Here is a 16,826-nt window from a genome sequence, read left to right on the forward strand (position 1 = left end):
TCTGGGACATTATAAGTTAGTAAGGCACTACGTACTGATTTCTAGTAGTTGTCATGATCAGGTTAATCTATAGTACCTGTCACTTGCAAATTAGTTTATCTCTTATCAACATAGAAAGCTCCAAGGCCTCATTACATACTGATTTTCTAAGTAACAGCGTTTTATCAAATGTTTTCTTCAGTTTAGTTTGCCTCAAGCCTTGTTATTAGTTTCAAAAGCATGATATTATTATAAGATACGTCATTCCTTGTAAGTAAACATGAAGATATGTTCCATTAGAAAGATAGCCGCATGAGTTTGCATGGATGTAGGTTAATACAACATGCAATCATACCTTCAAACATTTCATTGTTAAGAAGGTTGTATGAATTCACATGGATGTTGGTCAATAAATGCAAGCATACCTTCACACAGTTCAGATACCCATGATTTTGAACCACAGAAAACAACTTTGAAGTGTGTGGTTTAGGGATATTTATGTCAACAATATTGTGAAAAGCTCTGAAAGAAAATGATTAGATAAATTTTAGATTTGGAAAAAGCTTCTCAATTGTGAATTTTTCTATCAGGGGATGCATATAATTTCCTAGGGGTAGTTATTTTACTAACAATACTGTGACAAGATTTTCTGAAATATAATTACACAATCTTTAGAACTGGAAAGGTCTTCTCAATTGTGGATCTGCTTTACGTGAGCTCCCACCAAATCTCTAAAAAATTATCTTTCATCGTCAAGATACTAAATTCTAGTTTGATTAAATTTAGAAAATCAAAACAATTTTGCTGCCATTAATTATGTCAGTACAAAGATTCGTAGGATATGATATAAATGTATAAAAGAGAAATCATCTATTAGCTCATCTCCCAATAATGATATTAGGTTCAATTACACAAATATTTGCAGTTATAAATTAGAAAAAGACAAGCTTAATAAATTAATACAAAGCTTAGCAACCGTTTAAATGGCCTTGTATCTAAATGTACATGTTTTATAGAACCCACAAACCAGTGTAATCTTAAGGTGTCATTATTAACGATTGAGACAGTATAGATGAACCTAAAAATGAAGTAGCAAATTCTAACCCTGTTTTCACCTTTCAAGGAGAATATCTAGAATGTATATTAACGATTGAAACAGTATAGATGAACCTAAGAATGAAGTAGCAAATTCTAACCCTGTTTTCACCTTTCAAGGAGAATATCTAGAATGTCTTTGTTAATCTTTGAAGTCAGAGGCTCTTGTAAATACAATTGCATATTTGTCCGTTGCACTATCATTGATTTGAACTGTGATTTCCCCTTTGTTTGTTAATCTTTAAAGTCTAAGGCTCTTGTAAATACAACTGCATATTGTCCGTTGCACTATCATTGATTTGAACTGTGATTTCCCCTTTGTTTATCTTAACATTATAGAAGACAAAAGCAATGCCTTGAAAACAGTACATAAAAAGCATAATGTTGTGACAAAGTTAAGATAAATTGTGTCTGTATTTTGCTCATACAAAAACAACAAAGATATAATGTACTCTTTGTTAACTGAATGTTGAGATAGTTTGGTATACAAAAAATATGACCTGCTTAGTTTCTTTAGCTAGGATTCTCAATATATATTTCCCAAAATGATATAGAATAAGAAGTGAAAATAATATGATTGAAAACATGTTTTATTTTACTCATAATAGTGATTTTGATGATAGCAAGGCATTATGCAACAATCCACGTGTTTATTATGAAGCATTGCACCTAAAAGAAGACAAATTCATAATTCCAATTCTTATGGTGGAGGGTTTCTATTATCCAGCATAGCAAATTCAAAGGCTATTCGAAGACATCATAGCAATTATTTTCTTGTTGAAAAATTGCTTTGCCAATCTATCATGACATTGTCCTGCAAATTAACAATAAAAACATTTGTGCAATTCCAACACAATCTCTTAACTATCTTTCTAGAGTTGGAGTTCATATTTGAATGCCTCTGAGGAATATTATGTCTACCATGTACTAACCCCACCATATTATATATGCTTCAATCACGTAGACTTTCTGCTGAACTTACCATCAATTTGGCACTGTACAATGTACATAATTCTTTGTTCTGATATTCAAGAATGATAGAATCAACAAATATGGATAAGAGACATGAAGTAGGAGTTTACTTAAAGTAGAGCTCAATAAGCTTTTTGAATGTCTCAAGTACACTAGTAAAAGGATCCAGCTGTACGGAACGCTTCAAACCCAATTCGGGAAATTGATTTGTCAAAGCTTGTTCCATTCCTGGTTGAGACATCATCGCCACTAATTGACTGGTTGGCATCACGTCACAATCCTGTGGAGTATCTTGTATGTCACTTGGATTGTACCCAAAACTTGACAAATAGGTCTTATAGTTCTCAATGAAATCAGATCCTGGGTTAGGTGTCCGTGAGTAAATCTGAAAACATGATTAAAAGGTTAAGTTGATATTCTCTTCAAATTGTCTTGGAGATGAGTCATATATTTTAAAAATGACAAATGAAAATATAGAAACAAATATTGGAGGAATAGGGGCACTGTACCATTGCCAAAACATAGTCTACAAAGGTTAAATAGATTTAAGTTCAGCATATTAGTCTATCCCCTTATGTTCTTATGTAATAACTCTGCAGCATAAGTAATGTGGCTTTTTCCACAAATTGTTTTGACAATGTCAAGGACCATTTATGTTGCATGGAAATGTATATGCTGGTATGCATATAGAATGGAATACAAAAAACTATCATATACTAATATTGCTAATCTTATAGATCATGTGATGCAAATATAATATTTACTTGACTTGGATAACGATTATAAATGTACACAACCGATTTAACTAAATCCTAAACCAAATTAGGTTTCAATGTTTTCCTTTTCATTTTTTTCATTTTTTGGATTTATTGCTTGTGACCATTATGAGGGCTGTTGAATCTCACACATGGATATCTGTATCTGGGAAAGCAAGCATACAGTTCAGTATCTGGTATTTTGAAGATTATTTTGGACATTTCATATCAAAAAAGTTTCAAACATAGACATAAAAATGCTAAGTTAATTTAATACTTTACAATATACAAAAATAGTAGATAGCACTGGAAAATAACCCAGAAAAATGGGTTGCCAAAATAGCAAACCATTTCACTTGTCATTCTCATTTGGTGAAGGTTCCCTTTATACCAATTTTCCCCTTCTAAATTGCATCAATGGAGTATTCTCAAATTAAGCTTCAGAAGATTTAGTTCAAATTTTTAAAAATCAAATCACAGTGTTCAGCACAATTGGAAAATCAAGTTTTTTTGGGCACATATGGGTACAGTATTTAATGTGTATCCGATAAATATCCAAAATGGATATAGGGATACACGCACCTGAGAAGGGACAGAGGAGTTCCGGCTACTCTGTTAGCCTAACCAATCCAGCTTCAAGAACAGTTGCTGCATGACAATGCTCACTTCATCAGTAAGTGAAAAATCAACTATATTATTGGCTTGGATAAACTTGGGGGTTCAAACTATGACCCTAAGAAAATCCTACAAAGGTCAAGGGCTATAAGCATATGTAAACATGAATGACTCACCACCAGAAGACACAATTGAGCTTAAAGAGAAGGGGAAATGTAAGGAAAGCATCCATGGTATCATAAATAAAACCTCAAAGAGCATACACAGAGTATCCTATTCCTTAAGAGTAAGGGCCAAAGGAAGACTCTTGGATTTCACAAGCTTAAGTCAACTTATGTAGCCCAAAGCAATTATCCATGCAATCCTAATTGTGAGTGGGTGATCAGTGTTTCAAGTAGGGCGTCAGATGCAATAGCATCCTTGGAATTTGATCAATGTTATTCATCTTTTCTTTGGTAAATTCATCTTTTCTTCAGTAATTTTTTGCACACAATCCTAACTTGCATGTGCGTGTTGTTGTGTGTAGAAGTTGCTTACATACAAGACCTTACTTGCACATCTACTTTGTTTTGTTTTTTTTTGTGTCTAAAGCAGTTTTACTTCATATCTTGTGCAGATACCTTTGTCTTGGCACAAATTTGTTTGAGTGCATCTCAACTTGTCCACAGTTTTCCATTGCAAAGAGTAGATTGCAAAACTTGCCATGTTCCTGTACAATCCACATAACTCTAAGCACAAAGTATTGCACTGTACAAAATTAAACCACATGTGTCAACAGATGTCAAAATGTTGGAACACAATGTCCATGTCAAGACCACTTCTGTCAGACAACAGTGATCAGATTTTCCTAAGGGTTTGCCAAGTCTAGAATGCTAGAGATGTGCTGGTTTTTAGTTTAGTGAAGAATAGCACGAACATTCTATTTGCAAGCTGCATATCTTTTCTTTGCGATGAGATTTCCTCTTGGGTGCATATTAATTGCAGGATGGCTTGCATTAGTCCTTACTCTGAAATTCAAAGTAACAGGAATCGGAATCGGATCGGAATCAGCAAGGCCAAATCGAATCATGAATCGACCATGAATCGGAATTGAATCGGCCATGAATCAGAAAATTTAATAAACCCATGAAATTTAGTGACTAACTTATATCATAAACCCTTTATCACTGATTCGATTCAACGATTCACAAAAAATCATTTGGCTTGAATGGAATTGATGGATCGCGTGAATCCCCATGATTCTCGGAACTATCTGAATAGATGAGATATTCTGATGTTGACATTATCTTTAGCAGGTTCTTGGTCATTTGTAGGGGTTGATGTCTAAAGAATTAGACATGTATGTTCCCTCTTACGCGACTTGTTGATCTTCACTAGAGCTTGGGAGATAGAGAATTGATGAAAAGTTCTGCATCTATTTCTCGAAGGGTTGAGTAGCTTTTTCTGTGTTAGGTTTAAATAAAGGTGGGAAATTTGTTTTCCAACAATTTCTACATATAATTGCTTTCATGCAACCTCCATTGTCCTTGTTTGACTTCCATTTCTGTTCTCTGCGTGCCTGTTCATCAGTTGTTCATTTGACTCCTATTTGGTTGCTACACCATTGCCATAGTCATGTATACAGGAAGACAGGTCACACCATTCTAAATTGTCTATGAGTTGAATCCAAAATGTATTTCAGAGTTGGTAAATTTGTAAAGACGTAAATATTCAGTGCAATTTCTGTGAAGTAGATGGAATGGTTACATGCACGTATCAGGAAGAAAATTGCACAAAACAATGCAAAACAAAAAGAATATACACATGATACAAGGACAGATCAGGAGTTTGAAGCTGGGGATCTTGTCAAAGCATTCTTAAGAAAAAGGTTTCCCAAAGAAGAGTACACAAAATTGAGACATGAGAAATTGGGTCTTTGCAGAACTTTGGAGAAACTTTAAGATCATATATGCTTATCATAATGAGAATGTTTGTGAGCTTACAAAGGAAAAAGATAAAGCACTAAGGAATAAGTAATTGTCCAAAACAACACTAGAGGGAAAAAATGCATAAGAATGCATAAATTCAAGATGATTAGAGAAAAAAGATGATTCAATTTTCTTCCAACCAAGGAAGAAAAATGTAGGAACATCTATATAGGAGTTTACATTTTTTTATTTTTCTGTAATAATAAAAAATGTTTCTAGAATAGATATTTTGATGGATGGGAGGAATATTGCTTTAAAATAGGTTTCCTACAAAACAAAAATCGTTTTTGAAATCATATTTTCTGGAAATTACGCAAAACAAGATTATTATTAAAAATGAAGATTTAAAAGCATGCAAGTCCTTAATAAATTGATAAGATAGCAGTCAAACTAAAATTCTATCTCATGTGGGTATGTATCATTGCTGGCTTTAGTTTGCATGTATCCATACTGAGTTCTTGCTTACCACAGCTTTGTATTTGCTTAGGTAAGTTCACACTATAAATTAATAGGTGATATAATTATTAAAGCTATTGTTTAAGAATATTGAATTTATGAATTAAACATTTAAGGGATACATTTGTCAGACCATAGACAAGGCCAAGGAGATAATAGAGATCAAAATTAGCTCAGGGAGTACAATTACTCATTCGTATATAAGACCATTAACAGTTGGTAGTGCCAGCTTCCTAGACCTTACATGTAGCAGATAAATTCAATTAGATGTTTTTTTGTTGTCCTTATTGTTGACAAAGCATTGGAAGGCCTCTATCACTGCATAAACAAGATATATTAAATGGTAAACCAAAATAAATTATAAATGCAGATGCATATGCATATAAAAGGGCAAAATGCCTGTTTACATTTAAAACGCCAATCCAATGAAGGACACTCATAGTATAGAGTAAACTTTTACAATCTTGTCTTTTGAGTTTAATCTATTTTATCCTGATTTCCAATGATAAAATACTCTTTTCCTTTTCATTATTTTTAATTAGTAGGGACTGTTGGATAAACACTTCCTATTATCAAGAGTACAGTTGGAGGATTTTGGTGTGTATTCAATTTCAAAAGATTTTAAAGGTAAAGTGATATTAAGCTTTGTTATCCCAAGTTTCCAAGACGAGGATGGCAGGGGATAGTGACATGTATTTCAGAGATGGAGACGGGAAGGAGGCCTTTTTTTAGAAGACAAGGGATGGCTGATTAAAAAATAGGAAGCATTTAAAAAATATAGAAAATTTTGAATATTCATATGATAGCATTGATAAGGAAATCATCATACACATCATAGAAACTTGCACATACTTTTATTATATTAGAGTTCAATTGAGACTTGTTCAGTTCCTACAAATGATAACCACTAATTGAAGGCCATTTATTTGTCTGGTCTCTATCAATCTTGTGCTTATTATAACAGCTGTTGGAGAACAAGTGATAAGCATTGTTGAACAAAATGGTGTATTTGATGAGCTTTTAAGGCTCTTCAATAAAATGTCTCAAAGAAAAAAAGTCTCATCAAATGTAATGCGCAGGATATGCACAAAAGGCTTTGAAAACATTCAAGCAAATGCAATAGTCAGGTGTAAAATGTAATGTCTCCCCTCAATTGAAGAGTCAAACTGTAATAACCTCTTCGCTAAGTGTGTTTAGGTTGTGCATCTCCTAGACTTAGAGAATTTTATGAAATAAAAGGAGATGAGAGTGTGAGGCCAGTTTCACCTAAGTCATGTAAGTGACTCCTATTTTTCAGTCATGTTGAATGGGCCCTTTGGGTTTTCCCTTATTGATGGGCAAATTAATGAGTTTAAGAAGACATAATTTTCCAACTAAAATGGCGAGCTCATCTTCTGGGAAAATCGCCTAGAATCTAGGCTTTTACAGTTGTTTGATCTTTTTTGGATTGTGAAGTCTTCCTAAGGAACCGCTGAGGATTATTTGGTGTTCTATTATCTATGTTTTTATGTTTTCTTATCTACAATAAGGTTACAGTATTACCAGGAGAAAACCCTTGGCAATTGGTGAACTTGGACATCCAGCCAAGCTTCAGCCACGAAGGAATACAAGCCAGGGATGCTGAGACAGTCACATGATTCAAAAACTTAGTGTTTGGAAAGAATGTGTGGGACAGATATGTGGTAGAACACTTGGATGCAGTGATTGCAGGGTTAGAGAGGTTTCAGCTGTAGATGAAGAATATCCAGCAAATAGTCATCAAATGGTAGCCTACTGGTCTGTGTAATATCACCAGATTTCTTAGCATACTCTTAATAAGGAGATAAACAAACGGGGTCTTCTTTTTCAAGTATCTGTCTTTTTTCAAAACATCTTCTTGCAGTACGTTGTAATTCTTATTTCAAATTAAGCTTAGAATGGATGAGGAGGCGTCTATAAGAATCAGTTGAATAAAATTTGTAAGCCATATTGTATTTTTCCGAATAACCTGCAATAAATTATATTCTTACTCGTCTTAATTCCTTAGAAAGGATGCAATGATTTCAAGAATAGGATGATCACGACAATTGGACAACTGAGAGTTGGGTGATCTAGGTCAAGAAGGTCCAGTAGTCACCACAGCAGAAGTGAACGAGGGCATGAGAACCTAGATAGAACAACTTCTAATGTTGTGAGAATAACAAATACAAGGTCGTATAGACCATTGTGTCCCACTATATCTCGTCCCGTTGAGAGAGAACCAATTCCAGAGTTTGAGGTAGAAGAGACGCACATCACAAATGATATCATGGTGGCCCAAAATGAATATTTGCAGCTTCCATCTGATGTAGGGAAGCTGATAAATTTAAATCAGTTCATGAACCAACGTAAAGACAAAGTTGTGAATCCTCTAGAGGGTAAGATAAGAGGCCTAGAGGGCAAGCTAGATAGGGCTTCCAGCTGGTGGAGAACAAGGATGCCTTATGCAAAATTACAATTTCAACATTCAATTGGACGGGAGAATTATCAGCTAGATCATGTGTTCATAAACTGGACACCTTTTGGCACTCAAACCCATGGAAGGGAAAGGCGATTCAGTTTGCTACCATGCACCTGGAAGGAGTAGCATATGATTGGTGGCATCACAAACTTGTTTCTCATGATCATGCCATGGTTCAATCTTATGAAGAATTTGTCAATAGGCTGATTACACATTTTGACAAAAAGGACATAGAGGCCTATTACAGGGAATTAGCTCAATTGAAACAATTAGAACAGCTGGAATCATATATCAATGAATCCCAAAAAAAATCAGTGATGGTTCTTGATATGCATCAAAAGAGACAATGTCATTTGTGCAAGGCCTAAGCAACAAATTAAAAGGATTGGTATGGGTGACCTCCCATGAAGTCCTGATGCTTCACCTCTGTGAGCATCATGTAGATGCAATGAGTGCTAAATGTTCCATTCATTCTCATAAGAGAGTGTTCTTGTGAACCAATACTCATGAAACAAGGGATCAATAAGTTTGACTCAAAAACCACACAGTTGAATCCTGATGGCAATATCACCATATGCTACAATTGTTTTAGTTTTCACAAAAATCTAATACTTGCAGGAACTTTGTAATTTTATTTATTTATAATGAAAATCTACTGCAATTAAAATACAAGGGGCAATGATGTTAGGCAAAGATGCTCAGGTACAAATCACATTATTTGAAATTATCATAATCAGAAGGATATCATACCTGAACAAAACTCCTGTCTTTTGCTCCTGATATAATAGCAAAATTATCGTAGTCTGTTGCAATCACATCATATGGAAGCTTAGGTATAAAAGGAATTGTAGGAAAGCGAAGAAAACATTTCTCTCTGATCATTTCTTGTCTCTCCAGATCAGTCTCTGCCTTCCCAATTTCTGCCTCATTTAGGCATTGGACCTTTCCTCTTATACCGGTAATGTATCCATCTGGACTGCCATGAACACAAAATGTATCAACTTGAATAGCCCGATTTTTGGCATCGAATGAATACACACCCTGTGCATTTACAAGTATGAAATTTAATGTTTCCTCCAATTCACTTGGAACAATTTTAATCAATCTTCTAAATGATTGGTGCATCTTATATTCATAGTAGAGAGTTTATTTACTTTTCAGAATGAATAGTAAATTGAAATATTACTTGTGTACAGTGGCAATCTTCTTGTCCCTGGCCTGCAAATCCACGCTTGAGAGAGGCAACCTCAAACCATCTTCCCGAATACCTAATTGGGTTAAAATTATTAGCAGTCATGCCAGTCATCATTAGATTCTGATTTTCATCCTTGCTTGAGTTGTCAATTGTTAGAGCTGTGCTATTTTCTGGGATAGATGCAAGTTGACAAATGTTGTTCTGTGAGTACTCTGCAGCAATGACCTGGACATGAAACAAAAAAATAAAGTTTAAAAGAACAGTTAGCCCTTTAAATAGTTTTCTTTGAATACCCCTTTTACATGTGCTACAGCTTCTTGTGATCTCTTCTACCATCAGTGCCCTGCAAGAAAAGTTTTGTTTCTCCTTTCAGACAACATGAATCTCATTTCCTGAATGTTCTAAGTTGAAATGTGATAACACTGAGCCTCCACCATAACCTTCCTACCTCTAGTCTTCTCAAAAGCCTTCCTAAAGCTTTCTACTTAGTAACAGTATCATGCCTCAGGGTCAAACAGCTTTTCAAATTCACTAGAATCTAATTATATTAGATGCAAGTATATTGGTCGCAGAAATACCTGATTAGTAACAGCATTCAGTAAGATAACTGCACCAAAGCTTGCCTGCAGTTTTCTGCAGAATGTTTCTTTTGATCCCATTGAGTGTCCAACAACACATCTTACTGTCATTTTCCTCCTACTATAGCGTCCAAATCTGCATGAAGCAAGACTTTGTATAAGCATCACCTATGCCTTTCCCACAACTTCACTTTCCAAACAAAAGCCTCAGATATAAAGAGAGACAGAACACTACACACACTAAAAAAATATTAAAGACATACTTGACAAGCGCAAAAACCAGGCTGAACAGGAACAGAAAAAAGTTCAGAAATGCAGGATATCTAAAATGATTTGGTACAGTCCACAAATTATATAAAACTTTACACTGGATAAAAAATATAATAATACTGAAATTAAACCAGTGAAGCACAAATCATAGTAATTTATCTTTTAGTATAGATATTAATATCTAAGGTAATTTTCAAGGATTTTGCATTTAGTTTTCATTTTATTAAATTTGTATTTTTATAAGAAAATGTTTCTTAGTTAAAATAATGAATTATTAGTTCCAGACTAAACTAAATAAATTTGGCCTGTCCTGAAAGTCTGGTTGACTGATTTCATAAAAGTTACGGCTGATTCAGTAGCAATGCAGAAAATTTATTGCAAATAATTTTTTTTAGTCAAGGGTTGTTTGCTCTTTGTGTAGTTAGCTATTGATGATGATAAGCAACAAGACTACAAGAACTTTAAGTCACTGGTACGGATACAGGTGCAAGTATCTGGTCAGTAAATAAGGGCAAAAAAAATTTGGGGTTTGGGTACATGTGTTCAAGTATGTGCATGTGTATATGTAATAAAAAATTATATGTAGATTGCTGATTCGTTTGGGTTCAGGTTCAAGTTTTCTTTCGAAGTACTCATTCGCCAGTCCAGCAAATTTTTGAAATAGGGTTTGGGTTTGTAAGTAAAAAAATGTAAAATTTATGTATATCAATATTTATGCAGCCTGTAAGCATGAATTAAGATTAGAATGTCATGTAATATCATATAAACAATAAAAAAAACATAAACTTGTAATTATAGCATCATGATCATACCATAGTAGCATCATATGCTTCAAGTTCAACATCAAAGTATTAAAATGTCATATGATAAAACGTAACATCAAGTTCAAGAATCATTGTTTCAAGTTTCAACTAATGGATTAATAATTTATTCTTCTTCTTCATCATCATCAAGATCATCTTCTTCTTCATTGGCATTAGTTGATTCACAAATAGTGCTAAGGCCAATGGGATCAGCTGCATCAATAACATTGTCGGTGCCAAATTTTTCCAAATCAGCAACTAAAAGCTGAGAAGTGGAAGCATCCAAGTCCAAATCTTCTGCATCAAAATCCCGTCTTTGTATTCTTTATGCTTGTGCGAGAGGAGACACAATTAGGAATGCACATATAAGTTCTCTTCACTTTTTGATTGCAACCAATTGCACTTTACTGAGTGAATGAAAGAGTACGTGCTCCAATTTCTTTCGGATGTAGATGAACTAGCAACCTATGAAGACAAGACAAAATCAACAATTAAAATAAAACTAGCGCTTGCATCAAATGAGGTGCAACGGTTTAGCCGATAGTGTTGTGTTCTTAGTAATCTGCCCTCTGGAAGTGTACAAAGGGGATGCAGTAATGGCCATTACATACGTACATGCATATTATCATTAGCCAATCAAAAGAATGAAGCATGATCATACCACCAGTACAAGAGAAGTATATAGGTAATGAAAATTTAATTCTGAAATGTACATCTTCTGAATCTCACCCTTTGTCTCTCTCTAGGTACACCATTTGTATATATCAATATTTTCATGGACATTAATGTTTATGACTTTATTCATTGTCAGTACACACATTTCTTGTAGATGCAGTACTTTGTAGCAATCTACCTGAAAAGTCTAATGGTATTCATTGTCAGGACAGTCTTCATTAGCATTCCTACAATAAAAGCAATTTGAAGAACACATGACACTATGACATCTGTGCTTGATTAGATTACTAGTGGAATTTTGGCTTTGCTTTTACCTTCGATTTATGCAGCATAGTTCCTGTAGACAATTTTACTTCCATTTTACTAATAGAGATCATTCAGCTCTCCAAAGTTCAACCAGTTGGTCCAAAACAGCGCATAGCAGAGCAGAACAAAATTTGTTTGATGATAAATCAGAGAACATTTTGAGGATGCCAATAACTTGTCACAGTAATGGGTTTCTCAATTCATGGTGGTTGATTTGGCAATGGTCAAGAACATGATGTGCTTCAATCAATCGTCTTTCCTCCAAAGTTGACCACATAGCTGTGATTGACCTTTATGCCCGAGGCTGAGTTGCCTGCTATACTTCCAAGAGCTTCTGCCCTGAAGAAATTGGACTTGCGGTATACTTTTGTGAGCACAGAAAATCATTGCCAGTTGGTTGGCCTCAGCACTAATCTTTAAGTTCTTGAGGCAAGATTCTAACCTTGAGGTTCTGAAGCAATTTTTTTGAAGCTTTACTTCTTTATTTCACTTTTTTCAAAAACGTTTCGTTCACAGAATAAGGGCCACAACAGCTTATGCCGTACAATTGAACTGGTGTAGCAAAGCCACTTTCATTGTCACCTAAGAAAAACACCAAATTACTACCAGGGATTCTAATCAATTTCAGTCTTCCTTTTGATAGAAGACTAAGCTTATAGAAAACAAACTGAATAATCATTTCTAATATTTTGAAATGACAATTTTGTTTAGAACAAATTTGGCAGCTTAGTATTTCTTTAGAGCAATATTTCGAAAGAGAAAAAACCTGGAAGGTTTTAGATTTTTTTTTTCTCAGTTACTGGATTCTTCTATTTAGGCCTGGGTCCTGGTACTGGTACAGTTTTGGTACTGGTCCTTCCAGGGTACTTCACAGGTAGGTTCTCTGTGGGTCCTTCTGTGAAAGACCTACAGTGAACCTAGGCATCTAGGAAGTACCCCAGGGCAATTGGCCACTTTATGTATGTATTTCTGATTTGTTCATCAGCATATTTTTTCTATCAACTTTAAATATTGTCTTGCAACAGCTTGGTAATATTATTCAAGCCAAAATTGTTCTATATAATGCCCTTAGTTTATGACAGTAGTGAGCAGAAATTTACTTCGATTCATTTGAAGATCAGGGATTGATTTTTTTTATTTGTCAATCTAAGGACATGACTGTTGATAGATTTGTAAAAGCCAGCTAATAGTCAGGGATAACTTTAAGGAACCCCCCCCCTCCCAAAATTTATAAAATTGTGGTGAATCACATGTCATTTGGGTGAAAAAAAAATTAATAGTGTTGGCGAATTATGCGTCAATCGATGGATATTTGGTGGCGAATTTTTTAATAGTTTAGACAATTTTTATAAAATAATGGCGATTATAATTTTTATTTTTAATAAAATTATTAATATTGACGGCAAATTATGTTTTGAAATATGGATATTGGTTGGCGAATATTTTAATAACCGATACCTTTTTTATAAAAAAATGGCGAAATTATTTTCCAAATAATTGAATTAATTAATTTGTTATTGCGAATGGTTTTCAGAAAGTTATAGTTGGTATGGCTATTTTCAAAAGATGGAAAATAAGTAGCCTAACCTAACATACCAACTTACATAAATTATTGGCAACTGGCAACTGGCAAGTAGCAAGTGATGGTTTAAAGACATGGTTGTTTGACCGTACATTATGGAAGCATAATCTTTGCCACTACCACTGTAATTATGTTAAATGTATTATTTGAGAACTCAGACCGTCTGATGATCCAAGATCAATGGCTGAGGTTTAATTTCAGCCAACATTTTTTGAAGGAAGAAGAATTGTCGAGGTAGTCACCTGAATGTTGACACGTATCAAGGTAAGTTGTCTGCAGAGTACAATGTACCCGGAAAGAATTAAATGCCATGTCAGTGATAGCTACATTCTCTCGCTAGTACGCTACCACTAGCCACACACCACTTTCCAAATTGTACAGCCGATTTCTGACAGTTTTTTATCGACAGTTACCAATACCATTGCAGTTTAGTTTATCTATAACTATATATAATAAGCCGAAAGATATCTTATTATTATTACCAATACAAAATGAACAAAGCTCGGATGATTGAAATGATAAACATTAATTACATGTAGATTATAGATAAAAATTTAAAATTTAAAATGAACAAAGCTCGAGTTATTTAAATGATAAACATTAATTACATATAGAATATTAATTACATGATTCAGACTACCGTCCAATGATAATATATCAACGGTTGAAGGTTTATTTCGGGGCCAAACGTCTGGAATGAAGCCTCGACCTTGTTCAAGTGTCCGGAATGGTGACACGTTTCTGTCCAGCGTGTATCACTTAAGTTGTAGGAGATAGTATATTGATGTCTTGTCACTGTTAATTACAATTTACAATTGGCCTTTTTCCATCAGCTAAGCGGCTTCGCACGCATTACAGGACATGCCACAGTCCACTAGCAGTAGTATTATTAGTCTTAATTACAATTGGCCTTTTCCATCTGTTAAACGGCTTCACACGCATTACAGGACAATGGACGGTGTTAGTGTTTAATTACAATTGGCCTTTTTGGCACGTACTTGCAATTATGTTCAAGATTTGAGAATATTTGCTAATTTAATGTAATTGAATTGGCAGTCGGACAAAAATAAATAAATAATCCCTGGCACCCTGCCCACCAAGCTTATTTATAGCCGATTGAGCTACTTCTTTCATCATTGCTCATCTCATTTTTGGTAGTCGATAGGTCTGGTTTGTTTGGTGTTAGTCTATTAGAACTTAGAGTTTGAACTTTGCAGTAAAGATGGACAACCCTATTCGCCTGAGATGCACTTTGGAAGAGGAGCAAAAGGCCTTTCTAGGTCGCATTCCTAAGGAAAACCTCTTGTCAATTTGCAATGAGGTTGTTCCATGCTCTGGTGTTAAGTTTGTTATTGCTGCTGTCAAAACGGTTCTGGGGCGTGAGTTTTTGGAGAATGAGAATCAGTATCGTGTCAACAATGACATTACGCCACAATTTCTAGCCTCCCTACTTGACCTCGGAGAAGCAAGGGCCGAAATTGTGCTGCTCCTGAGGAAGATTTTTAAAGTAGTATATTTGGGCCATGACATTGAAATTGTCGCTCATGCAGTTTTAGGAGTGGGGATCCCTTGGGCGGGTGAAGTCCACAAGCTTCTGGAACCTGGCCAGAATGTGGTCCTGCAACCATTTTTACTGGGCTTGACTGCTGGGCAGTTGAAGCACCATAGGAAATGGGCAAGAATTGGGTTGAATTTTCTTCGAAAATGGTTTTTCCTGGATGAAGTGGAAGATGGCAACCACTGGCTAAAAGAATTCGCAACCATGGTTGATTCTGGTGGTTTCTACGACGAATAGTACAGTAGTACTAGAGTCTAGGGTTTTCCCTTGACTTTGTAAATTTGTAAATTTCTAGAAATATCAATGAAATTTCTGGAGTTTCAATTCCATATAAAATTGTATTTCATTGTTTTAACTTCTTATGCTTACTTATGCAACATTGCAATATTTTGTATTTTTGAATTTTCTATTGAATTGTTTATAAAAGCCTATGTGAATATAAAATATTATTTATAATGATAATCGCTAATACATTTCCCCTAGAAACAAGGTTGCAGAGCAACGTAGTTCCTGCCTCAAACTTTACCTAATAGCAAAATATGTTATTACTTATTATTAAAAAATTATGTGAAACTTGATTGGTTAAAGTTGTTTATTTCAAACACTGGTTTAAAAAGTTCGTTGCCTATAGTTCCTACAACAGGCACTAATAACTAATGTCCAAATAGTAAAGTTAAACTACCAAGATTAATTATGTAAATAATTGCATTTCTGCCTTCATTACAATTGTTAGGTAGAATATTATTGTTTTATGTATTTTGTTGCTTGCGTAGAAGATCCATTTTCCACTTCTTTTGATTTTAAATAAAGTTTTGCCCAAAAAATAATAATAATAACTACAAGAGCTCTGTTGGAGCACGAGTCGCTACCTATTGTGAAAAGAAAGTAGAAATATTATAGCTAAAGATAAATAATATTAGTTAGAGATATAATTTGTGAATATATAATATTAATATTTTAATAAAAATTTTAGATATATATCTGTCTTATGAAATATATTTAATTTTAGCTATATAGAAAATTTAATTTAATTTTTATAAATTAACAAATATATTAAATTGTAATTTTGATTTGAGGATTTGAGGCAAACTCATTGACCCATGTTAATTATATGATTAGCACTTATATATTAAATCTTGAGATGATTAATAATATTAATATTAATTCAAAATATTAATGTATAGATAATGTCTTAAAAATCTATTAATATTAGTTTTGATTGTACTAGCTAGTTGTTTTCCCAAATATTTAGTTAAAATTAAATAGTAATATTATCTTAAATTACTCTGTATATGCAATTATGCAACTCCGTAGTCTCACGAGGCCACCACACCGTTCACAAATCACCATTGCCATTGGATGTTTATAGATCAACAACCGAAGTTGAGTTTCGGGTTGAAAGGAAAAAGAAACCCTGTCATTTCAAACGCGTCCTGGAATCATGACATGTGTCACTAAACTCCTCGGTCGACCAACAAATAACAATGTCGTTTCAATTTGGTGATGACGTGACACTGACACGTCTGACTCATGATGTGAGT

At 34.2% G+C, this 16,826-nt stretch overlaps 1 protein-coding gene across 2 annotated transcripts in view; it reads right to left on the bottom strand.

The window, feature by feature from the left end:
- Window positions 1-1,762: 1,762 nt before the first annotated feature.
- CHL (chloroplastic lipocalin) overlaps window positions 1,763-16,826 on the bottom strand; it is a 67,583-nt gene continuing 52,519 nt past the window's right edge. Inside the window, exons 2-5 of one of the 2 annotated variants that reach the window (XM_089801017.1) lie at window positions 10,092-10,227; window positions 9,505-9,738; window positions 9,069-9,359; window positions 1,763-2,431 (exon numbers count right to left, since the gene is read on the bottom strand). In XM_089801017.1, coding sequence (XP_089657143.1) covers window positions 2,153-2,431; window positions 9,069-9,359; window positions 9,505-9,738; window positions 10,092-10,227 — 940 coding nt within the window. In that variant the 3' untranslated portion in view covers window positions 1,763-2,152. Of the gene's footprint in view, window positions 2,432-9,068; window positions 9,360-9,504; window positions 9,857-10,091; window positions 10,228-16,826 lie in introns of both variants that reach the window. The other variant, XM_089801018.1, reaches the window with a different exon arrangement.

This window comes from Cupressus sempervirens, chromosome 9 (genome assembly GCF_028749045.1).
Source record: "Cupressus sempervirens isolate cs-2001-9-10 chromosome 9, ASM2874904v1, whole genome shotgun sequence".
NCBI lineage: Eukaryota > Viridiplantae > Streptophyta > Pinopsida > Cupressales > Cupressaceae > Cupressus > Cupressus sempervirens.